General features: G+C 47.3%; 1 protein-coding gene across 2 annotated transcripts in view; it reads right to left on the bottom strand.

Moving 5' to 3' along the window:
- ENG (endoglin) overlaps positions 1 to 11,294 on the bottom strand; it is a 54,666-nt gene extending 43,372 nt beyond the window's left edge. The window contains exon 1 of one of the 2 annotated variants that reach the window (XM_079962076.1): positions 10,935 to 11,294. In XM_079962076.1, coding sequence (XP_079818202.1) covers positions 10,935 to 10,998 — 64 coding nt within the window. In that variant the 5' untranslated portion in view covers positions 10,999 to 11,294. The remainder of the gene's footprint in view (positions 1 to 10,934) is intronic. The other variant, XM_079962075.1, reaches the window with a different exon arrangement.
- Between the last annotated feature and the right edge of the window lie 15,819 nt (positions 11,295 to 27,113).

A 27,113-nucleotide genomic window follows, 5' to 3' on the forward strand; every position in this document is an offset into this window, starting at 1 on the left:
CTCCCTAGGGGCCGAGGTCACTTCGGGGCCCCCAATAAAATATTTGAGGTGTCCCCCCAACGTTGATGGGCATTGCCATTCAAATGGTGTGTGCAAGCTGTATCTTGTGATCGATTATGCATATTTTATTCAAGTTGGCACCCATGAGCCCAGCTCAGAGCTCAGTGCAGACCTTGCAGCGCACGACTCTACAGCACCCTCCCTGGTAGCTGGCTGCCCAGCCTCTGCGAAGACATTTCACCAATAGTTCCTATTTAACAAGGCGTAAGTGAACAATTGGGACGCGGGTGGCACTGTGGGTTAAACCACAGAGCCTAGGACTTGCCGATCAGAAGGTCGGCGGTTCGAATCCCCGTGACGGGGTGAGCTCCTATTGCTCGGTCCCTGCTCCTGCCAACCTAGCAGTTCGAAAGCACGTCAAAGTGCAAGTAGATAAATAGGTACCACTCCAGCAGGAAGGTAAACGGCATTTCCGTGCGCTGTTCTGGTTCGCCAGAAGCGGCTTAGTCATGCTGGCCACATGACCCAGAAGCTGTACACCGGCTCCCTCGGCCAGTAAAGCGAGATGAGCGCCGCAGCCCCAGAGTCAGTCACGACTGGACCTAACAGTCAGGGGTCCCTTTACCTTTAAATGGACAATGCAGTAAACAGATATTTTCCATGCTGCACGGTTTAGATGCAGGCGCACCACTCACAATTCAGTGTGTTCTCACAGGGTGTCAAATCCCAGTTTCCTGACCCCACTTGATGGAGATGCATAATGTATACAAAATGCAGTGGGTGGGGGGCAAATGGCAATAAATGACACCTGACTCCTGAGAAGACAAATGCACACAGCGGGATGAAGGAGAAGCCAAGCCGGCACAGGACAGATTCCTGTGAGTCCCTTACTCTAAGGTCACGGCCCAGGCTGCTTCCATGACGCTGTGTCCTCTACCCCACCTATTGTCCCATATTTCCTCAGTGTACCAACCTAGGCCAACCCCACTGCCGGCAGCATCCAGAGGAAGACAAACAGTCGCTTATCTGGGCTCTACAGGCTGCGTCACCCTTCCCTTTTCTGGGTCCTGCACCGCACTGCCTGTCTAGGAAAATGCTGCCGGGACAAGGCCGCGAAGCCTCAAGGCTGAGCAGTGCGCCACGCAGACAAAAGCTTTATCTGTTTATGTTAATTCAGGGCCCGAGATCTCTGCTGGACCCACACACACAAAAGCAAAGAGATTAGATCGGCCCGGCGGCGACAAACAGGAGAGCGGCACCAACCACTCACGTCTGAAGATTAACCAAAGCCGTCTGCCTTTGGCGTAAAAAAAGTTCCCATACAGGAGATGTGGCCTATTCATGCCAATTTGGGAGGTACTAAAGCCTTGCATGGCTCAGCAAAACAGGCGAGCTGCGTGGGCCTTCGTCAGAGAAGGCTTTCTGGCAGTGGGTTCATAGAATCATAGAACTGGAGCGTTGGAAGGGACCCCGAGGGTCATCCAGTCCAACCCTTGCAGTGCAGGAATCTCAGCTAAAGCATCCATGGCAGATGACCATCCAACCTCTGCTTAAAAACCTCCAAGATAGGAGAGCCCACAACCCACCGAAGGAGACCATTCCACTGTGGAACAGCTCTTATTGTCAGAAAGTTTTTTCTGATGTTTAGTCGGAATCTCCTTTCTTATAATTTGAAGCCATTGGATCAAGTCCTATCCTCTAGAGCTGGGGTTGTCAACCTGGTCCCTATGGCCCACTAGTTGGCGTTTCAGGATTCTAGGTGGGCGGTAGGGGGTTCTACGGCACAAGCTGAATCCTCCTTCCATCAAGCACTGGTGGGAAGCAAGGAAATTTTACCATCAAGAAAGATGCATAAAAAGGTTGACTACTCCTGCTCTAAAGCAAGATAAAAACAAGCTTGCTCCATCTTCCTTGTGACCACGTGATATTTGAAGATGAAAAATCTCCTCTCAGTCTCCTCTTTTACAGGTTAAACATGCCCAGCTCCTTCACACGCTCCTCATATGGCTTGGTTTCCAGGCCCTTGATCATCTTGGTTGTCCTCCTCTGCACATGTTCCACCTTGTCAACATCCTTCTTAAATTGTGGTGTCCAGAACTGGACACAGTATTCAAGGTGTGGTCTGGCCAAGGCAGAATAGAGTAGTACAGTGGTACCTCGGGTTACATATGCTTCAGGTTACATACGCTTCAGGTTACAGTCTCCTCTAACCCAGAAATAGTACCTCAGGTTAAGAACTTTGCTTCAGGATGAGAACAGAAATCGTTCTCTGGCGGCGTGGTGGCAGCAGGAGGCACCATTAGCTAAAGTGGTGCTTCAGGTTAAGAACAGTTTCAGGTTAAGCACGGACCTCTGGAACGAATTAAGTACTTAACCCGAGGTACCACTGTAGTACTATTACTTCCCTTGATCTGGACACTATACTTCTATTGACGCACAGGGTCAGCTATTTTTTGCTGCTGCATCACACTGTTGACTCATGTTAAGCTTGTGGTCCACCAAGACCCCCAGATCCTTTTCACAGGTACTGTGAAAGTAGGCCAGGTGCCCTCCATCTTATTTTGTGCATCTGGTTCTTCCTGCCTAAGTGCAGAACCTTACATTTGTCCCCATTGAAACTCATTTTGTTAGTTCGGGCCCAGTTCTACAATCTGTTAAGGTCATTTTGAATTCTGATTCTGTCTTTGGCAGCATTGGCTACCCCTCACAGTTTGAGGTCATCTGCAAATTTGAGGAGCGTCCCCTCAATACCTGCTGCCTAACCCTCTGCTTTTATCCTGAGTGTGGTTTCTTCCCCCGCCTCCTTTAAAATTTATTTCCCAGGAGATCCACAAAAATACTTTATGGAAACCTGCATTCCCATATACACACCACAACGTATAATATTATGCATCTATAAAACACATTCTTGTAAGTGAGCCCCAAGTTAGTATAAACTTTTGGAACTAGCCTTGAGTGCGGTTTCTGAAGCATTGTTATTAAATGGTTAAATAAACACCTCCCAATTACATGCAGTTAAAAGCTCTGTCAAGTGCAAACTCATTTGCTGTTGACCAAGTTTGGTTTACTGTCCTAATGGTAAGGTAAAGGTAAAGGGACCCCTGACTGTTAGGTCCAATTGCGGATGACTCTGGAGTTGCGGCGCTCATCTTGTTTTATTGGCCGAGGGAGCCGGTGTACAGCTTCCGGGTCATGTGGCCAGCATGACTAAACCGCTTCTGGTGAACCAGAGCAGCGCACGGAGATGCCATTTACCTTCCCGCCAGAGCAGTACCTATTTATCTACTTGCACTTTGACGTGCTTTTGAACTGCTAGGTTGGCAGGAGCAGGGACTGAGCAATGGGAGGGGATTCGAACCGCCGACCTTCTGATCGGCAAGTCCTGAGCTCTGTGGTTTAACCCACAGTGCCACCTGTGTCCCTAATGGTAAGGGAGTTCAGATCTAAGGTCTCACAAGAGGACTTTGCAACACAATATCTGAGCATAGGCAACTTCATCATTGTGCTCAGTGAAAGCTAAAGGAGCCGTTGCCCAAATATGAATGTTTCTGTCCATTGTCTTGAGCTGATGGGAGTTGTACTCCAAAACTTCTGGAAGACACCAGGTTGGGGAAGGCTACATTAAAGAGTTTGATGTGAAGCAGGACCTGAGTGCAAGAGCACTCTCTGTGTGATTCCCAGAATCTGGCTGTCAGACAGAGGGCAGAGAGGGAAAAGTGAGTGTGTGTAGGAACCAATCTACTTCACAAAGGTAAAGTTCATGTTAGTTGCTTCATGCACTTTTATTTGTTTAAATTGTTTGCACTATGTGTTAAATGTAAGCCCCTGCCAATCATGGACATGTGGCCACTGGAAAGCAGCCCAGGAAGGAATGCACCCCCCTGGCTGAAAACTCCCTCACCCCTGCTCCAGCAATTGATGCAAACAACATCTAGTCGGGAATTTTCATTCCCAGTTTCCTTTTTAATGGTTTGGGGTTCAGTTCCCACCCGCCCCTTGCCATTTTCTGTGGTTGCTTAACCCAGTTCTGTGTGTGTGTGTGTGTGTGTGTGTGTGTGTGTGTGTGTTGGGGGGGTGTTATTCATAGGGAATAGGAATGGATGGGAAAAAGCTGTGCCTCTAACTTTTCACAGTCCAGATCCCTTCCCAGTTTATCTTTGCTCTTGCACTACTTGCCTGATTTTTTCACCGCCTCAACTTTCTAAACACTTCAAGAACGAATCCCTGCGGTTTCCCCTTTGCTCCACTTCCTCCATTCTTCCCCCTCCTCCTTCAGAAAGTGAAGAAAAATCTGCAACTTTGCAATTTCTCTCTCTCTCTTTTGCACCCTGGGTGCTTTCCCAGCCCCAAAACTTTAAACTATTTCCTGTGAGCAGAACCTCTTCTTCCCTTCCTCACCAGGCAGCATGTGTGCTGGTCAAACCACAGCTTGGTTTCCAGAGTGAAAGGTCAGATAGTTGAGGGCAGCACCACGCTGATTCTGGGGAGAATCACTATTCACTGAACAAGGCCTCATATGTGGGTTGGGCAAGAGTCCCAATTTTAATCTCTCCACTTCAGCCACCCACGTATAATATGGGGGTGATCACTGGCCTACCTTAATGGGCTGTTTTAGGATTACTTGATTTGCATTCACTCCAGTTGTCCCCGCGTACCAGAGTGGGAAACCTTTCTTAGCCCGAGGGCCACACACCTTCCTGGGGGGCCACACAGCGGTGTAGCGTGGGTTGTCAGCACCCGGGGCAAGGCAAGTAATTTGCGCCCCCTAACCCAGGGCAAGGCAAGTAATTTGCGCCCCTAACCCCAAACCTGCCGCCAGCTTCTTCTTGCTGCTGCCTGGGCTGGTCAGGTGTGGTTCTCTCCCGCGCTCAGCGCTGCGCTGGGTGGCTGCTGCACTGTCCCTCCCCCAGATAGTCCCTCCCTCGCTCTCTCTCCGCTCCGCACCGCACCGCACGCCTGGCACCCTCCCCCTCCACAGTGGGCGGCGACCCGGCAGCTCGGATCGGATTCGCACAGCCAGCACTGCAGTGAGAGAGAGTGAGTGAGTGAGCCAGGTAGGGGCAGAGAGCTGCGAGTGCGAGCGCACCCCCCCAAATGTTGCACCCGGTGCGGCTGGGCCCCCCTGCACCCCCATGCTACGCCACTGGGGCCACATACAAATACAGTGGTACCTCTGGTTACGTACTTAATTCGTTCTGGGGGTCTGTTCTTAACCTGAAACTGTTCTTAACCTGAAGCACCACTTTAGCTAATGGGGCCTCCCGCTGTCGCCACTCCACCGCTGCATGATTTCTGTTCTCAACCTGAAGCAAAGTTCTTAACCTGAGGTAATATTTCTGGGTTAGCGGAGTCTGTAACCTGAAGCGTATGTAACCTGAAGCGTCTGTAACCTGAGGTACCACTGTAGTGAGTGAGGCCTTGTTCAGTGAATAGCGATCCTCCCCAGAAAGTAATTTAAACACCCTGCTCGTACCCTCAACTATCTGACCTTTCACTCTTTGGAAACCAAGCTGTGGTTTCACCAGCACACATGCTGCTTATTGTTTTGGGAAGTGTGAATTTGCTAGACTTGGCTTTAAAAGTGAACTGGATTGACCTCCCAGAGGCGTAGCTTAATGGGGGCCGGGGGAGCTGTCACCCCAGGTACAGGGTTTTTTTTGGGGGGGGTGCAGGGTGTCATGAGCTGTTGTGTCCTTCGCAGCTGCCCTCCAGGTGGAGGATGCCTGAGATGAACACAACAGCTCACGGCGCCCTGCGAGTGCCGCTCAAAGCGACTCTGGGCTCACAGGGCACCGTGACTATGGCCCTCAAAGCCAGCTGGCCAGTGACTATGCCCCTCAAAGGTTACTCCAGCAGCATGCCCCACCCCTACGGTGTGCCCCGTGTGCCCTAGCACACACACACTCGCCCTGGGCACTGGCGGGGAACACTCTGTCACTGCCTTCTCCCCCATCCCAACTTGAGATTGAGTAGGGGTCCCCAAACCTTTTTCAAAGAGGGCCAGATTTGATGAAGTGAACATGTGTGAGGGCCGACCAAAGTTGCTGAGCTTTTTTTTTTTTTTAGGATTTTACCCCAGGACATATACTGCCACAGGGGCCGAATTCAATTGGCCAGTGGCCCGGATTAGGCCCCCGAAACGGATTTTTGGCATGCCTGGAATATGGGGAAATTGACAGCTCCTGCTGTCCCCTGGAAGGCAGAGTGAGGACTGGCTGGGGGCAGACTGAAGTTGGCAAGGCAGCAACTCATGTGCACATAGGGTTCAGCCTCCATGGGGTGGTTTTTTACTGGAGCTGATGGGAACATGCAAAGTGGTTTTATATTAAGCCAGACTATTTGTCTTCCTTGCTCAGTATTACAAAAGAATTTCAGAAATAGACTGGAAAGAGAAGTTGCTGAATTGCAACTTATTACCAGACATAAAACCATGGAGAGACCTGGCCTGAACAAAGACATTGGATTCTTATCTCATTATACATGACAAAGCCATTTTTCACCTTCTCACCCCTTGCTTTTTCCTGTAAGACCTATTGCAGTCGTTAAGAGTCGTCAACAGGCTCATCACAGCTATCTGCCAATCACCCAATCCCACCACCCTTCTGAGTAATACCCCTCCCCACCTTCTCACTATATAGAAGGGTCTGGTGACTTCTGTTTCAGTGTATCTGAAGAAGTGTGCATGCACACGAAAGCTCATACCAAGAACTAACTTAGTTGGTCTTTAAGGTGCTACTGGAAGGAATTTTTTTATTTTGTTTAGTCCTCAACAGGTTTACCACACCTATCAGCCAGTCACCATTCCCACCCTCTCACTATATACAGTGGTACCTCGGGTTAAGAACTTAATTAGTTCTGGAGGTCCGTTCCTACCCTGAAACTGCTCTTAACCTGAGGTACCACTTTAGCTAATGGGGCCTCCTGCTGCCGCCGCGCGATTTCTGTTCTCATCCTGAAGCAAAGTTCTTAACCTGAGGTACTATTTCTGGGTTAGCAAAGTCTGTAACCTGAAGCGTCTGTAACCCAAGGTACCACTGTATAAGGGTCTGGTGACTTCTGTTTCAGTGTATCTGAAGAAGTGTGCATGCACACGAAAGCTCATACCAATAACTAACTTTGTTGGTCTCTGAGGTGCTACTGGAAGGAATTTTTAAATTTTGTTTCGACTACTGCAGACCAACACGGCTACCTACCTGTAACTTGTTCAGTCTCATTGACTGTAACTGGAAGCTGTCTGCAATGGCTCTGGCAATCTTTTAAATGAGAGATGCACGGGATTGAGCCTGTGGCGGCCTGCATACCCAGAACATGGTCTTCCATAATGACATTTCCCTATACATTTGAGCCCAAAGCCCCTCTTCTCTAGATCTCCTGTCGAGGTTTCTGGAGCATGCAACAACAAGGGCAGCTGACATGCAATCACAGGTGCCAGGTTGCCCCCAAGATTGAAGGGGTCCGGTGTGCACATGTGATGTCACACACATGTCCAAACATTGCACAGGCTGGTGCACACTTCTGCAGGGCTTTGCCAGTCCCTGCAACATCAGGAGATGCTGTCCAGGCTGGTGCAATCTCACTCTGGTGCAGCCTTCTGCTAGCTGCAAGAAGGCCCAACAGGGCCTGGCAGGGCATGGAATACTGAGGGGGACCAGCCCTCTCCTTGAAAATTAGGGGGGCCTCACCCCCCCCCCTTCCCAGAGGGTGCCCCTGCATGCAACATTTCTGCTTGTTGCAGAGGAGCCCCAGCAGGAGGGGGGAAATGAACTGAACTGAAGACCTTATGATGCACTAGATGCATACCGGTAATTCTAATAATCTATGGACTCTGACTTTCATCATCTCTCACCATTTAATGGGATCTGACACCTGAAGCACCACATGTTCCCCATTCTTCTGGCAGAAAGTATTGATTAATTCCTATGTCCATGTGGATACAATAATAGTATGCAGCTCATAAGTATAGTTCTAATAGATCAAGCCAGTGGCCCATCTAATTCAACATCTTTTTCTCACAGTGTCTAGCAAGGTGCCGCACCGTAAGCAGGATCTGAGAGCAACAGCAGTTTTCCCCACAGCAAATAGTAATCATCATAGCTAGTAGCCATTGACAGCTGTACGCTCCAGGAAATGGTCTAATTTCTCAATTAGGCTGCTCTCATTTTAAAGTTTTAGGGTGCTTTCCAAGTGTGGCTATTTCTGTGCAGGAATCAATCAAATTTCAGCAAATTCAGTTTGTGAAATTATAGTTGTTTTGGGGGCCTTGCACAACAAGTTTGCTGCCCCCGAAAAGGTTAGACCAAAGTGATGGGGAAATGCACTTGAAAATATGTGGGATCTGTCAGGTTTGATTCTGTCAGTGTTTCATCTTTAAATTCAGTTCGCCACATTTCTCCAGTAATTTGCAATTTTTATAATAGCCTCATGAAAATTGGTCAGTATTTTAGTGCAGATTTCTTCTAATAAACATGTTAGTGTGCGGTTTTGACTGATGTACAATTTTTTGCAATTTCCCCTAATAAAATACATTTTTGTATGCTTTTAAAAAAACAAAAACCTTTTTATGCGCACTTCCCCCTAATTTATACATTTTTGTAAACATTGTTTGGTTGGAGCGCCGCATTGTAAAATTAAGATAATTGAGAATTTCCATTCTCATCTTCTTTCAGAAACTGCAAATTGGGTGGATTCACTTTTAAATGTGAACTGAATCAAATTTATCCCCACTCCTTAGTGTGGGGTAACACTACCTAAACTCCCCACAAACAAATCCGGATGAGTGTTCAATAAAAGGATGCTTGGGAGCAGCACCTATGTGGTTGTCAGAATCCACAAAAGATTAACCAAGGTTTGGTTCCCTTAGCAGTATTGAAATTTCTTGAGTTGGTATATTATGTATTAGCTTATTGACCTTTCTCTTTGCCAAATGATGCAGATAGCTCAGTCAGTAGAACATGAGACATTTAATCACAGGTCATGGGCTCAAGTCCCAAATGGGGCAAAAGGATTCCTGCATTACCGGGGTTGGACTAGATGACCAACGAAGAAGAGTCCACTCAGTGAATTTCATGACTGAGTGGGGATTTGAACTCTGGTCTCCCAGGCCCTAGTTCAACACTCCTGCCACTGTATCATATAGGAGATAGTGGGCTTTGAACCCAGAACCTCATGCATGAAAAGCAGGGGCTTATGCACTGAGCCGTGAGCCACAGAGTTTCCCATTTTGGTCCAAGCATCCAGCAATGCAATTCTTTGCAAGGACTGAAATAAGCGTCCACTCTCCGTGTGATTGACTTCCAAGCCATCACCTTTTAGGAGAGGGTTGCAAGTAACTGAGCAGGGTGGGAAACATCCCAAAACATATTTTTTATGGGGTCTGAGAATTTATAGAGGTAGCTGTCCCCTCCTCCATAGCCCTGTTTCTTAACTACCAATATCCTACTTGGCTCAGTTCAGAATTTTGGAATATAAAGCTCTAAACAACTTGGAACCAAGTCACCCTGTATATCCCTGCCTGGCAACTGTTTTCCTCTGATGGACCACTTCTGAGAGCATCACATGGCACACCATAGACGCACACTTAGCATGCACACTTGGCGTGCACTAGAGCCTGAGTTTTTAGTGTTGCAGCTCCAGCCCTCTAAATTACATTACCAACCGAAATTTGGCAAGCACCATGTGTCTTAGTATTTAGGCCACTACTGAAAACATTTTTATTTTAAAAGGATCTCTGTAAAATATGATCCAGTTTTTAAATGGAATATGAATTGTACAATTGCAGAGACAGTCTTTTATTTGACAGTTTTATTGCTTTTAGTTGACTGGGCCTGTAACCTTTCGGTTTTTTCTTATTGTATCCTGTTTTGATGACCTTTGGCTGTGAAGCAGATTATGAATTTGTAAACAATAAACAGAATAAACCATGCACCATGTACTGTCATGGAGACTTCTGAATGGGGCCAATTTCTACTGGCTCTCTGTATATCCACTAGCAATGAGAGATAAATTCAAATTTATTTGCATTTTCATGAGAAACTACCTAATATGCACTTCTCCATCCAACATGCAAACCGAAACACAGTTATCTTTAGAAATTCACACTTCTCTGAATTCTGTGATGCAACCAAACACCATGTGCCAAAAAGAATATATTAAGGAAAGTGTGCATGCATGAAAAGTGTAGAAAAAACATACAAAACATGCCTTTTAACAGGAGAAACTGCTAGCATTAAAGTATGTCAAAACGGTATACAAGAGAGAGTTTATTAGGAGAAATTCAGGTTAGAATTCTGGTGACCTTTTTAATTAAAACACAAAAACAAAACCAGAAATTACTACAGAAATATGGAGAACTAGATTTAAGATGGGAAGAATGCAAAACTAACAGACACCAAAATGGACAGATTTGTCCGTTTCTGACCGGCAGCCTCTTGCCCTTTGAGAGATAAGGCTGAAAGTTCTGGGCACTCGCCCCCTTCTCCTAAGCTCCTCCTGGGAAGATTCCCTTCTTCTTTATTTTTTTAACTTTAACCCAGACTTGGACCAAGCAGTCCTTCAGGTAGAGGGATGCCCTCTGTGGAATAGGTCATATGGCCATTCTACCCCCCCCATCCCACCCTGCTTTACAGTTATCCGGCTGATAACTAAGGGAAAGGGATGTAGTTCAATGGCACACAGGAGTGGAGCTGCTCATGTCCCCGGCATGAAACAAAACACTGAGCTAAGTCAACCTATGTTTCAACTCGGTATGAAGAAGCTTCCTACGTTCCCTCTGGAGTCCCCTCGTCCCCCAATCTCTCCCTAAATAATTATTTTCCCAGTTTTACGCAAACCAGCAAAGTTAAGGCAGCAACCCAAGAACCAGTTGGTTTATGAAGTTGCGGCAGCCGCTCTTCCCACCTGTCTCCCCCTCAGCACCGCCAAAGAGAGCCACTTACTCGCTCCTGCTGTCACAACGCTCCAGGTCAGAAGCAGGACCGCCAGACACCGTCCCGTCTCCATAGCGCCTGGACTCCTTGCTGCTTCTTCTCCTCTTCTCTCACTCCTCTTAGCCCGTGTCTAGGAACAGGGGTGATGGAGGGGAGCTCTCCGCAGGGCTGTGGTACTTGGTGACGGGACACGGGAGAAGCAGGCGGCTCAGCTCTGCCCTTCTCCAATCCAGCCTTGGTCCTGGTTTCCAGGGGGTTCGGCAGAGGCAGCAGGGAAACGGGTTGGAACCGAGATGGTTTTGTCGCAGAGACTCTCGCTGCGCCTCCTCGGAGCTCCCACTGCTTGAATGTTTGGAACTGGCTCGGCTCAGCCTTGATGACCAAGCGAGGCAGGAAATCGACTCCCTTTGGAGGGAGGCTTGCCAAGAACTCGTCTCTGCCAAAACAGCAAATAGGAAATGCTGCTGGCTCTCTCTCCCACCCACTCCCCCGCCTCCCTCTCTTTCTCTCTTTGAAGCTCTTCAAACGATGCGGGGGGTGGGGGGCGAAACACAACAGCTGATCGCTCACTGACAGAGGGAGACCCTCGGATGTGGTCTCTCTCTCTCCCCCCTTCCCGCAGAGAAGTAGCCCAGAGTCTTCACCTTTTGGACTGCCTGGGGATCAAGACTTGAGCTGGTTGTGGGGTGTGTGGGGGCCACATTCACACCAGACATTCACAGCTCTTGGTCATTGCCTGCCCTAAGGAGCGGTGGGAGCTGCAGTTTGTTGAGGGTGCTGAGAATTGTGAGGAGACCCCCCTCGTTGTTGTTGTTTAGTCGTTTGGTCATGTCCGACTCTTCGTGACCCCATGGACCAGAGCACGCCAGGCACTCCTGCCTTCCACTGCCTCCCGCAGTTTGGTCAAACTCATGCTGGTAGCTTCGAGAACACTGTCCAACCATCTCATCCTCTGTTGTCCCCTTCTCCTTGTGCCCTCCATCTTTCTCAACATCAGGGTCTTTTCCAGGGAGTCTTCTCTTCTCATGAGGTGGCCAGAGTATTGGAGCCTCAGCTTGAGGATCTGTCCTTCCTTTTTTTTTTTTTTTTAATAATTTTTATTAAAATTTCAACAAATTTTATAATAACACAGAAAACAAAACAACACAACAACAAACAATAAACAATAAAAAACAAAAATCAAACAAAATTAAAAGGTTCAATTCTTAATTTCATACAGCTTTCTTTCTGGACTTCCTCACATCTCCCTTTTCTGTTTTCAAATTTCCAATTTAGTTTCAGCAGATTTTTCCTCTATTTTAACCAATTTAGTGTGTCTTAATTTCTTTTAAGTTAACCATTCCTGCTGCTATCCACTCATCTTTTAATCTCCCATCCTTAGGTTAACTAAGCTATGATTCTTTTACTTATTACTAATGAAACATCTTTGCATATTCCTTTCAGCTTTGTCACTAATGCCACATTGTCTCAATATCCTGCATCACATTAACATTCATATAATTTACAATGTTTTTGCAGATAATCTTTGAATTTCTTCCATTCTTCTTCTATTTGTTCTTCTCCCGTATCTCGGATTCTGCCAGTCATTTCTGCTAGATCCATATAGTCCATCAATTGCATCTGCCATTCTTCCAGGGTGGGCAAATCTTGTGTCTTCCAATACTTTGCGATGAGTATTCTTGCTGCTGTTGTTGCGTACATAAAAAAGGTTCTATCCTTCTTTAGCACCTTCTGATCGACAATGCCCAAAAGGAAGGCCTCTGGTTTCTTCAAGAAGGTATACCTAAATACCTTTTTCAGCTCATTATAGATCATTTCCCAGAATGCCTTTACCCTTGGGCACGTCCACCAGAGGTGAAAGAATGTTCCCTCAGTTTCCTTACATTTCCAACATTTATTATCGGGCAAATGATATATCTTTGCAAGCTTGACTGGTGTCATGTACCACCTGTAAATCATTTTCATAATATTTTCTTTTAAGGCATTACATGCCGTAAATTTCATACCAGTGGTCCATAACCGTTCCCAGTCAGCAAACATAATGTTATAACCAATGTCTTGTGCCCACTTAATCATAGCTGATTTAACCATTTCATCCTGAGTATTCCATTTTAACAGCAAGTTGTACATTCTTGACAATGTCTTAGTTTTAGGTTCTAACAATTCCGTTTCTAGTTTCGATTTTTCCACCTGGAAACCTAATTTCTTGTCCATGTTAAAAACCTCTCTGTCCTTCCAGTGAGCACTCAGGGCTGATTTCCTTAAGAATGGAGAGGTTTGATCTTCTTGCAGTCCATGGGACAAATCCCAGAGTTCTCTGGAAAGAGAAATTGAGTGTTCAAACCACTCCCATAAGCCCTTGGGAGAGGCGGTGACTGTTAAGTGGTATCACAGCCCTTTAAATGTGTGGTGTGAATATGGCCTAAGCCTTGTGTGCAAAGTATCTGGAGCAAGGAATTAAATTAGGGTGAGAAGTCAGAAACAAGGAGACAGAAGCAGGCACATTGTTTCTCTGACCAGTGGGGTCTGACCCATTTGTGCAAACAGGGCACTGCCCTACCAGCCTCATTCTACCCTCCATGGGGGTGGCATTGCCTGTTGGCGCCTTCCTCCTTAGACCCAGGGTTGCCCCTTGTACAATTCAGCAGGGAGAAGGGTTAAGCAGACATCTCAAGCGTCCCGAATTATCTGGGACATCCCAAATTGGCAGAAGATGCCCCTGCTTCTTCTCCCAATCCCAAATGTCCCAATTTTGCTCCCCCCCCCCCCCGCTGGTTGCGCCAGAGTGAGGGAGCAAGATACAGGCATTTTTTTTTCATTCTACTGTGGCGCAAGTTCACAAAGAAGACCAAAAAACAGAAGAGAAACTTACCCTGACCTCGTCTTCCAGAAGTTCATCTGCAGTGCCAAGGAGCAGGAGGCAGAAGCAGATCCAGTCTATGCCACATCAGGGGACACATCACAGGCCAGTGCAACCTTCCCCAGGCCGCTTGGGCCTGAGCTGTGTCAGGAGATGCAGTGCAGGCTGGGCTGGACTTCTGGCAAGCTGCACTGGGCCATGCTGCTTCTCCCAATAGTGCGCAGGCCCAGCGCAACCTGCTGGAAGGTCAGTCCAACCTGCGCTGCTTCTCCCGAGGTGGTGGTGGAGGAGGACTACTGGAGAAAGGTAGGTGGGGTGGGGGAGGGTTGGTGACATGGAGGGGGCAGGGGGTGGTCTCAGCTAGGGTGCCCCAAATTACCCTCCCAAAATGTTGGGGGCTATGGATTAGGGAGAAAGTCATTTAAAGCTGAACCTATCAAATCCACACATTCTGAAACAAAACTGAACCACAAGGCAGCTGTCATTCAAAATCTGCACTTCCTCAAATTTTGCAATCCAGTTCTCCAGTCAGGTGATGTGTACAAGACTGCATACACTAGGGGGGAAGTGCACATAAAAATGCACAGGTTCTTGAAGGAAAGCACTTTGCAAAACTGTGCATATCAGACAAAATTGCATGCAGAAATTCAAACTAAAATGATAACAACTTTTCATGAGGATCTTTTTTTCCAAAAGAAACATATAGAAAATTGCTAGAGAAATGTGGAGAACCGAATTCGAGGTTGATAAAGATGAGAAAGGAGGGAACTTATATTGGCAAGTCCATTCATCCCTAACAGGGAGGAGGAGAAGGACAAAATTGGAATTAGTTGGCTCCTCCTGTCATTGGCTCTGGCTCTGCCTATCACTGGAACTGGATCGACTAGCCTATCCGACTTCCCCATGGACTCCTCTGTTTCTTCCTCTCTTTCTTAGGAAAAGGGACTGCGAGGTGGACACCAAGGTGGACATAAAGTATTCGGAAAACTTGTGGGAATGAGGGTGATTTTTTTTCACTGGAGATATGCTAGAAAGTCGGACTTGACCACTGGCAGCAGGGCTGATGGGTAAAGGTAAAGGTAAAGGGACCCCTGAGCATTAGGTTCAGTCATGACCGACTCTGGGGTTGCAGCGCTCATCTCGCTTTATTGGCCGAGGGAGCCGGCGTACAGCTTCTGGGTCATGTGGCCAGTATGACTAAGCCGCTTCTGGCGAACCAGAGCAGCGCACGGAAACGCCATTTACCTTCCCGCCAGAGTGGTACCTATTTATCTACTTGCACTTGGACGTGCTTTCGAACTGCTAGGTTGGCAGGAGCAGGAGTAGAGCAATGGGAGCTCACCCCGTCGCGGGGATTCGAACCGCCAACCTTCTGATCGGCAAGTCCTAGGCTCTATGGTTTAACCCACAGCACCATCTGCGTCTCTATGGGTCAAATAACACATGGAGGGACAATGCTTCTCCATCCCTCTTATAGGGTGAACAAATGCAAAGCAGAACAGCCTTCCCTCCCCCCCGCCCCCATTCTTATAGGAGAGTGAATTTCAGGACGTGCAGTTCTGCAAATTCCATTTTTGTGCAACTATTTAAGTTATTAACCAATTGGATGTACAACAACCAGAGCCTCTTTTGTATTGAAGCCTCTCTGTATGTTTTGTTTGAATTCCTGAACCCCTCTAGTTTATTATTTGTGTCTAAGTGCTTGATGCTTCTTGACTCCTTTCCTGTCTCTGGGGCTCCACAAATATTTCAGGAGCATCTGACAGGCCTGTAAACCTGTGTATTATTCACAATGGCCTTTTGCCTTTGATCCCGGGCCAGCCATTGATCTCAAGGGCCCCTGGCTTCTGCTGATGGACAGGGGTGCTGGTAGGTACTTGGAAGACTCAGGGCAGAACCCAGGAAACTTACTTACTTCTGGGCAAATTAAGCTGGGTGCGATGGTTGGGGTCTCACCACCCCTGAGCTTTCTAGCACACACAGCCACCTTGGACACAGTTCATGCATGTGAGGTAGGGGTTTCTTCTTCTGATGCAGAATGTTATCCTCATCAAAATGCCATCCCATTCTGTTCCACCCCCACCTGGGATGGGGAAGAAATTTGATTTGCTTCACAATTAAAGGCGAGCCTCCCTAATTCTCACTTTCTGAAACAATACATTAACTAGAACACAGCCCCCACCCCCTTGAGATTGGCACTGGTCTGAATTTCGCAGCGCAGTTCTCCAGCCAAATAACATGAAAAAAATTGCATGGTCATGTAGGTCCCATTTCACAAGTGTTCACTGTGCAAAAAATGCACTCATCCAAACATGAGAAATTATATTCAAACTGTATCTCACCCTATTCAGGCTTCAAGACGCCCCTGACATAGAGCTTGTGGTGGAAAGAGATGTCCATTACATTTTCAGTCTCTCACTATTTTTCATTCTTCCAGGCCCTGTGATTTTTTTCTAAAGACCGCAATATATATATATATATGAGACATTTATTTAATCATTTGCAGTTGTAATTCAATATGCATTTTTGTGCACATTCCCCTTTCCTGAGTCTCTAAAATACCTAGCAATGTCCCTGCCCATCAAGGGAAACTAGGGGCCTGTGGGGTCAAAACCTGGCCCAGGATTATCGAATCATAGAATTGTTGAGTTTGACGGGACCACGAGTGTCATCTAGTCCAGGGGTAGGCAACCTAGAGCCCATGGGCCACAAGTGGCCCACAGGGGTCATTTAACCGGCCCATGAGCCACCCCCAAACTGAGAAAACTCGCTCGGCAAGTCCCCACAAGCTGAGCTAAACCGGTGTGGCACAGGGTCTCGCTTCTGCGGTGACAGAAATCGTGTCTGCGCATACTCAGATGCTGAAAATCACGTCTGTGCAGATGCCAAAAATCATGTCTGTGCAGATGACGGAAATCATGTCTGCGCAGACACAGACAGCAGACGTTGTGTCTGTGCAGACCCCGGAAATTGCGGGTGCGAGCGCGGTCTGGCCCACGGAGGGATCTTTGCTGGAGTGAACCAGCCCAGGGGAAGTAAACCTTGATTTAGTCCAACCCCCTGCAAAGCAGGAACCTTTTCTGCACAGAGATTTGGAAGCAAATCCCCCACCACTACAGTATCTGGCCACAGTGATGCATGCCTTAGTTACATCTGGGTTACACTACTGCAATGTGCTCCATGTAGGGCTGCTTTTGAAAACCGTTTGGAAACTGCAGCTGGTCCATAACATTGCAGCCAGACTGCTGACTGGGGCAGCTTACAAGGAGGATGTGATTCACCTGCTAAAACAACTTCACTGGCTACCAGTCCGTTTCCAGGCACAATTCAAAGTGCTGGGGTTGGGCCCAGACTCTCTGAAAAATCCTATCTCCCTATATTAACCTGCCCAGGTTAGGCTCTTCAGATGAGCACCTTCTCTCAGGCCCATCCCATCAGCATAAGAGGTATGGTTAGTGGTTGGTGGCCAATGGCCAGGGATGATGGGAGTTGGAGTCCAGCAACATCTGGAGTGCCATAGGTTCCTAACATCCTCTCTTGTGGCATAAGCTCATCAGATGCATAGTTCGAAACCAAACCACATTTATTGGAAACAGCAAACAGCATTCAGAGGTCTCTGTTGCTTCTGACACGACCATTGTGGCTAGAAAAGCAGGGGAGGGAAAATATTGTGGAGGCGAGTAAAAACAGCCACTTAAAAATGCACTTGCCAGAACCAGCTCTTCACTTCTTTCCCCATCTCCCGTTGAGCTTGCTAACTTCGTGCTAAGAATTTCCTGGATACCCTGTTTTTGTTTTTCTTGGAGAGGTAAAAAACAGCCTCTCTAGGTGCTTGGAAGTTCCTGGACTCCCTTGATGGCAATCATGTTTTCAGGCACTGGTTCCTTGAGCACCTTCTCTTTCCTCCTTGGCTCAGCCAGCTGGCAAGAGAGGGGGAAGGATATGCTGAAGAGGTCACTGAAGGGTGCAATCTGGCTGGAGGTGTTGGTGAGAGGAGCAAACCATTCCATTTAAACCAGTGCTTACCAATCTTTTTTTGGCCATGCCCCACCTAAGCATCTCTAAAATCCTGGTGCACACCCCACCCTGGAGCGCTACTCTCCCTGAATGCACCCAGTGAATTTTCTGTTTAGATAAACTCTCTATTGCCACCAGCTGACCACCGTGTACATTCTTATTTTAATTTTTAAAATGTGTATGTCACAATATATATTTATATGCTGTATATGAGGCCCCTAGAACCATAAGAAATGCAAATTCACTGTTAATAACTCATTCTCGAATTGCCCCTTGTGGGAACCACAGGTTTAAGCCCTGGTGTCAGTCGTGAAATTACATTACCCCACTTCCTCCCGAACCTCAGGGCATGGTCTGCAACCACCATCTCACTTTCCTCCCTCTCCTCAGGTCAGAACATTGGGGGAAACTGCTATATTTATTAATCTGTTCACTGCTTAGCAGGTTTACTTACAACTAAGTGGCACAATTTTTCTTTTGTTAAACGTATTGGCTGGGAGCCCCAGAAGACCTGCTCCCTCCCCCTTGCTGGCCTTTCCCACCTGGCCTGGGAGGGTGAGACCCTGACTGACTCCAGCTGCAAAAGTTGAGGCTGACTCTAAGACTGGGGTATTTTTTAGGGGGGTTTATTGCTGCAGAAAGTGAGGAGGAATTAAAGAACCTTTTAATGAGGGTGAAAGAGGAGAGCGCAAAATATGGTCTGAAGCTCAACATCAAAAAAACGAAGATCATGGCCACTGGTCCCATCACCTCCTGGCAAATAGAAGGGGAAGAAATGGAGGCAGTGAGAGATTTTACTTTCTTGGGCTCCATGATCACTGCAGATGGTGAGAGCAGCCACGAAATTAAAAGACGCCTGCTTCTTGGGAGAAGGGCAATGGCAAGCCTAGACAGCATCTTGAGAAGTAGAGATGTCACCTTGCCAACAAAGGTCCGTATAGTTAAAGCTATGGTTTTCCCAGTAGTGATGTATGGAAGTGAGAGCTGGACCATAAAGAAGGCTGATCGCCGAAGAATTGGTGCTTTTGAATTATGGTTTGGAGGAGACTCTTGAGAGTCCCATGGACTGCAAGAAGATCAAACCTATCCATTCTTAAGGAAATTAGCCCTGAGTGCTCACTGGAAGGACAGATCGTGAAGCTGAGGCTCCAGTACTTTGGCCATCTCATGAGAAGAGAAGACTCCCTGGAGAAGACCCTGATGTTGGGAAAGATGGAGGGCACAAGAAGAAGGGGACGACAGAGGATGAGATGGTTGGATAGTGTTTTTGAGGTTACCAGCATGAGTTTGACCAAACTGCGGGAGGCAGTGGAGGACAGAGGTGCCTGGCGTGCTCTGGTCTATGGGGTCACGAAGAGTCGGACACGACTAAACGACTAAACAACAACAACAAAATTGCTGCTGTTGATAATATTATTATTGTATCATTGTTTTAAGATCTAATGATTTATGTGGAAATCGATCAATTTGGTTGTGTTTTTTTAATGTGCTTTTTATTATTTATTACTACTTTTGTTATGTTGCAGTTCTTTCATATTTTTTAATTAAAAGTTGATTGGCATAAACGCAAACAGAATACCATAAAAATGATGGGTATGGTAAATAAAAATAAACGTGAAAGTAGAAAAATAAAACACAGATACAGAGGAGGGATCAAAAACCAAGAAACTACTGAAAATACAGCACCACATTCAGTTATTAATTAAAAGTTGATTGGCATAAACACAAACAGAATACCATAAAAATGATGGGTATGGTAAATAAAAATAAATGTGAAAGTAGAAAAATAAAACACAGATACAGAGGAGGGATCAAAAACCAAGAAACTACTGAAAATACAGCGCCACATTCAGTTGTCGCATATGAGAAGAAAAAGGGGGGTCGATTCAGTTCTCTTTTTTTCATATTGTAAGCCACCCTGAGCATAGTTTTAACCATGGAAAGATAGCTTGCAAATAAAATGATGATGATGATGAAATAAATTAAATGCACCAAGAATTTATAACCTTCCCTTCCAAAGCAAATGCCAATTGCATGGAGCTGGACTAGATCCCTTTCGGCTCTACAATTCTATTACAGTGGTACCTCGGGTTACAGAAGCTTCAGGTTACAGACTCCGCTAACCCAGAAATAGTACCTCGGGTTCAGAACTTTGCTTCAGGATGAGAACAGAAATTGCGCAATGACGGTGTGGCGGCAGCAGGAGGCCCCATTAGCTAAAGTGGTACCTCAGATTAAGAACGGTTTCAGGTTAAGAACGGACCTCCAGAATGAATTAAGTTCTTAACCCGAGGTAATACTGTATTCTGGGCTTAGACTCAGAAGAGGCTTGGGTAGAGTCACTATTCCAGCTTCCTGGCAGGTGGGTCCCAGAAAGGAGAAGGGAAAGGAGGTCAGCATGGTGCAAACACACAAATCCAGTGTACATACTGGTGCATTTGTTCCAGGTGCCCTACTCGCCACCATACTACATGCTCTCTCCCTTCCAGGAATCAGCAGTGATCTACCTTCTGGGAAGCTGGCATCGCACGTCTACTGTGTGGCGGGGCCTCTTTTGCTCCCAACCAATTTATAATTTTACTATGAAAAAGTAAATATAACCCAAAGCACTCTATTATGAGCTGGTTTTTAAAAGCCTTATTTCATAGGCACGTCAGCAAAACTGACCCACCAACTGCAGGTTGTCAGTGGGGAAGCAGATTTTGTGGATGTCTGGTGGGGTTTTTTGTAGCTTATTTTAACAACACTGTCACAAGAATGGCAAATTCCATCTACATATGATTTCATCCAGCACTGTTTTTGATCATGTGAGTTTTTGATCCATTGTTTATGTCTTGTCTTGGAATGCTACTGTCAGAGCTGCCCCTAGGTCCCAGCTCACAGAGGACCAACGCCAGGCTGTCGTTATGTACAAAAGTCTTTATTGAGGTTCAGTTTCCATTTCAAAGCCGCAGCGCGCAGCTCTACATCTTAAACCCTAGACCGGCGAAGTCCCGTCTGAATCTCCTCCCCTCTGACACCAGTTTAAGATCCTAGCCCTGCTCCACCTTTTCCGCTGCTTTCTCCTCCTCTGGGTCCTCCTGCCCGCTGGGGCATCCCCCTTTCTGGACTCTTCTGACGCTGAGTCGCTTAGCTCCTCCCCCTGTCTCCGGCGGGCTTTAGGACCCGGTTCCCGATCCTCATTCTCTGCTGTCCCGCGCTCCTGTACATTTGAACTTGCCTCTCGCGCCAACCCAGTGACCTTCCTCCTGACTGTTACACTACTTCTGTCACTGCTTCCCTCTTCCGGGATACTGGCCGGATTTGACCTCCCCTCCGTTGTCTGACTCTCCGATGGAGGTGTGGTAAGCCCTGCCTTATCTTCTCTCCCTGGTGGGGAATCCACTGGCCCCGATACCTGGGACTCTTCCCCCCCACTCTGCTCTGGTGGGGAAGCTGGTCCTGATTTCCAACTGCTGCTCTGGGAGTCCCTGCTGCCCCCTTGCTCCTGGGGTGTTCCCCTTGGGAACCCCCTTCCCCTGGCCACTGGCGCCCCCTTCTGTGAATCTTCCGATTCGCTGGAGAGGCTCATGGAATCCCTTGGGCCACTGTCATCTTCTCCTACGCTGCCCTCGGATTCTTCCCCTTCGCTCTCCATCTCCCCTCTTCCCTGTGCTTCTGCTCCTGAACCCCTGACATCCACAGTACCACTTTTTTGAACAATTCTCCCTATAATCTCCTTACCTTATATGTGACCATGCTAAATTGTTTTCCTTCCTTTCTTTGAAATGTTGGGGTGCTTCATTAGTCTTGTTTATTATACACTTAATAAAAAGCAGTACATTAAAGCTTTCATTTGAGGCACAGCAGAATCCCTGCTCATGTCCCTGGCCTCTGCGCACATCAGTGGAAAGTGCGCTAGTCTGATCTGTCCCGTTCCGCCCCACCCTGTTCTGCCCCACCCCCTTTCAGCACCAAAAATGGTGTGTGTGTCAGCAGGCACATGTGTGCTGATTGTGTGCAAATGGGGAATTGTCTGTATATCCTGTGGATGTGAGCTTAACCTGTCACATAAAAGATTTTCCAAAATTGTTTTGACACCATGTGGAAGCCTACATACAAAACTTAGCATATGTACACGTATTTGCCTAAGAAGACAATACTTTGGGTTTGGTAATTGTTTTCAATAAATAAACTTGCAATAAACAAACATAAAAGAAGCAGGCAATGTGGGGGCTCAATGCACCACTCCAGTGGAGTTCGTTTTGTAATCAGGGGGCCACAACTGAAAAGGCTCTGCCTCTTGTCCCTGCCAACCAAACTCCCCCAGGGCAGCTCACGTTGCAGCACTTGCGGCTTCAGAAGTTCAGGAACAAAGTAGTACATTTGGGGGCTTCTTTTCTTCCTGATTTTGCAGGCACACTGGGCCACTAAAACATGCCTGACTGGATTGTTGGGGGCTCCAACGTATGTGCTGTGCTTGTTGTAGGGGCCTTCTGTTGTTCATCTGCACCAGGTGGCAAAGAGATGGGGAAAGACTGGCAACTGTAGGTGCAATGGTGTTCTTGAGGCCTTCCCTGGGTACCCACAAACCCTCTGAGCCCCTCACTCGTTTGCTCCTTGGTCATGAGGGTGTTTTACCCATTTCCTCCCTCTAAAAGTACATAAAGTGAAAAGAGCCGGATCCTTTGGGAAAGCGAAGTGTGCCTATTTATCTGTTTCTCTCTCTCCATCAGGGTGGAGTGGGGGTGCTGATCTAGGGGAGAGGCTATAGAAGTCACCAGAGGGTGCTTGCTACTATCACTCCCCAAAATCAAAATGTGCCCACTGGCCTAATAAGAGTGACGGTGATCCCTGCGCGAGGAAACCCCACGAACCACCACCTTCTTCCAAGCCTGCTCCTTTGGCTCTTCTCTGATGGCTGTCCCAAGGAGATGTGTTTCCTGCGCCTGTTGAAATGTGGGGTGAGGAATGTGTGTGTGGAGGGAGAGGGCTGTCATATCCTTCCCCCTCCCAACATTCCAGGCACGCGCCATCTCCCACTGAGGCTTCACCGGCTGGAGGGGGGAGGCTCTCTTTCCTTGCTACAGACGCACAGCCTGTTCCTGTTTATCACCTCAGGCTCCTCGACCTCATTTGATGACTTCGACATCTGAGCATGTTTTTACAGTCAGCTTCCTTCCCCGTCCGGCGTCTCTCTAACTCCAACTACAATACAGTGTGCAATCTTCATTATACAACCACCGACCTCCATGGTAACTCCAGTTTCTCCTCAAAGCCCTACAGCTCCCAGCCACACATTGCCATCCTTTTCTTCAGCAGCCTGCATTCAATGAGGAGGTCGGTTCTTCTCGCACTCGGGACCTGCTTTGAGCAACCTTCCTGGGAGGTTCAGAAAAGTATCCTCTGCTGGATCTAGTTGGCTAATGGCCACAATGAGGCCAGCCCGGCCCAGCAAATTTGGTGCCTGAGGCAAATGGCAAGATGGCCGCCCACTCCATATTCCACTTACAGAATCTGACAAGACTCATAGCTGAATCTCATCTCAGCTCTGGCAATGGGACAACATCCTGCACCATACCTGAGGCACCAGGGTAGCTTAAGGGAAGCAGAGCATGCTAGCTTAGGGGGATTCAGGGGGAATGGCTGGGGGACTGCTGCCACCACACCCATCTGCCGCCTAAGGCAACTGCTTCACTCAGTGCAAGTTTTAGAAGATTCATTGACTGTTTCAGGGCATAACCCTATACCTGAAATGAGAAGCTGAGAAGAATGAAGGATTTGGATTTGATATCCCGCTTTATCACTACCTGAAGGAGTCTCAAAGCGGCTAACATTCTCCTTTCCCTTCCTCCCCCACAACAAGCACTCTGTGAGGTGAGTGGGGCTGAGAGACTTCAGAGAAGTGTGACTGGCCCAAGGTCACCCAGCAGCTGCATGTGGAGGAGTGGGGAAGCGAACCCGGTTCACCAGATTATAAGACTACCGCTCTTAACCACTACACCACACTGGTGAGGAGGCATAAGAAGAGCCCTGCTGTATCAGGCAAAGGGTGCATCTAGCCCAGCATCCCCATTCTCACAGTGGCCAAACTGATGCTGCAATGGGAAGCATCAGTAGGACCTGAGCGCAACCGTACTCTCACCCCCTGGGATTCCCAGCAAGTGGGATTCAGAGACATATTGCAGTGGAGATAGAAGATAGTCACCATGGCTAGTAACCGCTAATAGCCTAATCCTCCATGAATTTGTCTAATCCTCCTTTAAAGCCATCCAAGTTGGTGGCCATCACCACAAATTCCATACTTTTATGCACTGTGTGAAGAAGTGCTTCATTTTGTGTCCTGAATCTCCCAAGATTACAGCTTCACTGGAGGTCCTGGAGGACCAGTATTAGGAGGGAAATGCCCACTTTCTTCAACACCATGCATCACTTTAGATGCTTCTATGATGTCTCCTCAGATACCCATTAAGGGACGCCCACAAGCAGGGCCTGTGCCAAACAGGGCACTCTCCACCTGTGATTCAGCGGGTGTTCAGAGGCAGACTGCATCGGACGGTGGGGGGAGAACAGAGCCTTTGTGGCCAGTAGTTCCAACCAAGAGAGGAAATGCCAGAAAGGTTGGTGATGACATAATGCGCGCACACACATTACATGGTTGCCATGTTTTTTACTCTTTAATAATGATATGATAAATACATTCGGACATTAGGCCTGCGGACAGAGGGCCTTTAAGACTCTGGGTGGGATGCAGGGGGGCTTCCCCCCTCTCCCCACTTATATAAATATTAGAAATCATTGTACAAAAGAACTGGATACCGTTATAACGCATCAGGGTGCATGTGAAATGCTATCTGTGAGTTTGGAGTGCTCCAGTAATCAGAGAGAAAGAAAATGAGGCACAGTGTTCACATTACAAAATCCCACCCGAGTTCAGGTACACCATCCCGGGCTTCGGTTGCGTCCCACCGCTCCCCACTCCCAAATCTCTCTCTCTCTAAAGCATAGGGAGTGGGGATGGGAGGCCTTCAACCCTCCAGATGGACTCAAACTCTGAGTCAGCCCAGGCCATTATGGCCAATGGGCAGGGATATCGGAAGTTGTAGTTCAGTAATATAAAGATGGTCAGAGGCTCCACCTGTGACGTAGAGCCATGTTCTTCAACCTTAGGTCCCCAAATGTTGTTAAACTACAACTCCCATAATCCCTGACCATGGGTGAAAGCTGGCTGGGGCAGATGGGAGCGGCAATCCAGCATTATTGGGGCCCCAAGGCTGAAGAACTCTTGATTCAAAGTCTCCCTACAGCTCACACAGGAAACCTATGGCTCTCTAGATACTACTGGACTACAAGTCCCATCATCCTTGCTGCCTGGGGCTGATGAGAGCTGGGCTCCAGCAAGTCCCCCATTCCTGCTCCACAGAGACAGAGAAATAAGGGAGACTGGCAGAGATGTGCTCCTACTCAAATATTTTCACCAGCAGACCAAAGAAAAAGGCACATAGAAGCTGTCAATCTGTAGTTTATGGCTGCTAAGGGAATGAAGTGGTAAGGGATGAAATGGGGGCAAGGGGTCGTCTGGCCTCCAGCCACCTCCTTTCATAGCCCACTCTAGAATGAAAGTTTACATGCCTGTTTGTCTCCTTTCAAAGGAAGAAATCCCACTGCAAATTAGTTTTCTGTTGGGATGGGTAACACAAGAGCCCCTTAATTTTTCTGTGATTATGTTTTTAGAAGCCCAGCAGTCTTTCTGGAGATCTACCACTTCAGAGTCTAGGTGGGGGCTTACTTGAAGGAATGCTGCTTAACCTCCAACCCCCATTGTACGCAGAACAAAGTTTTCCCTCATGATGTGCTGCTTTTCTAGGTGTACAGTCTGGAGAGTGGGAAATGGAGGGGCATGTGGATCTCACAAGGATCTCACTTGCAGCCCACGAAGCCGTTAAAAGCCTCCCATTGCTAGAAGAAAAAGACCACATTTCTTCCACCGAAAAACTGGGTCTCTTATTTGTGGTTGTGTTTCTGGGCAGGGGCACTGATAGGAGATGGCCCAGGGGTCCCCAAACCCCAGGCAGTGGGTCCCCTGTCCACATCCCCATCTTTAAAACTTTTTTTAAAAAAGCTTTGCTCATAGAGTAGCTGGTTACCAAGCTAACCAACTTAATTTCCCAGAAGGGTCTATCCGTATACATGTGTGTATGGGGAAATTTGTGCCAATTTCCATCATGGGCCTGTGCAAAAGTCCTTTAAGTATCTGACCACACCCCCTTCCTCTACGCCACCATGCCGTGCTATAACACAAGCAGTGTTATTTTTCTAGAAAAAGAGGTGCTGGAACTCAACATGTTCTCTTAGAATGGCAATGGTGCCCACCTGAGAGGTGCTGGAACTGAGTTCTGGTAAGTTCTGGCTGGAAAAAAAAGCCCTGATATCAAGTAACCACTGAAAAAGCACAGGGGTTTCTTGCCCTGGGGTGGAGCAGCTTTCCTTGCAGAAGCAGAAATACGGCATTCAGAGGATGCATCTGTAATCTAAATAGGGATGGGGAAATCTGCCACTTTTGGTTCTCCTGGGTTCTCATTCCCTGCCTCTACCACATTGCAAATTCATTTTCACATCACATCAGTTTGCAAGTTTTTAAATTAAAGCCCCCATCAAAAATTCATCAGCACTTTAGTGCAAATTTATCACAATGCACACATTTTGTACACAGTTTCCCCTAATTACATATTTTTACAAAGTGATTTATTGGGTTACATTTCAAAGGGTGGAGACAGATTCCCAGTTATCAGCAGCACCTCTCCTGTCGGTGATGAGTAACATCAGCTAATCATTTCAGAGCATTATAAAGTGTTGGTCTTCACTAAAGATGGTTATATCAAACAATGGGTAGAAAGCATGTTATAGCCATCCACTGCCACATGTTGCAAGCCAAGCACTTTAAGTCCTTATGTTCTACCTTCCATGTGACAAGTTATTTTGACTAATATTTGTGTTTATATTTGCAACAGACAGGTGCTGTTATCCTGCATTGTATGGTGAAACTCTAGCTGCATTTTCAAAGCAGGCTCTGGGTTTTTAAAAGATCATGACCCAGCCTTAGCTTTTCTCTGACATTCCACTGAATTACTAGGATCAGAGAACGTCCCCTTTGCAGCCTCATTTTACATGCCACTCATCCAGAGAAAATAAGATCTCCTTCTCTGGATACTCTGCAGTGGGATAAACATGCAGTTTCCTGCCCTTAATCAACCTCTGAACATAACATGAGAGCTTTTCCTGTTAAAGAAGAAGGGGGGAAGGGGGTAAAAGATAAAAAAAAAAATCTCAGC

The sequence above is a fragment of the Podarcis cretensis genome, assembly GCF_951804945.1.
Source record: "Podarcis cretensis genome assembly, chromosome: Z".
Lineage (NCBI taxonomy): Eukaryota > Metazoa > Chordata > Lepidosauria > Squamata > Lacertidae > Podarcis > Podarcis cretensis.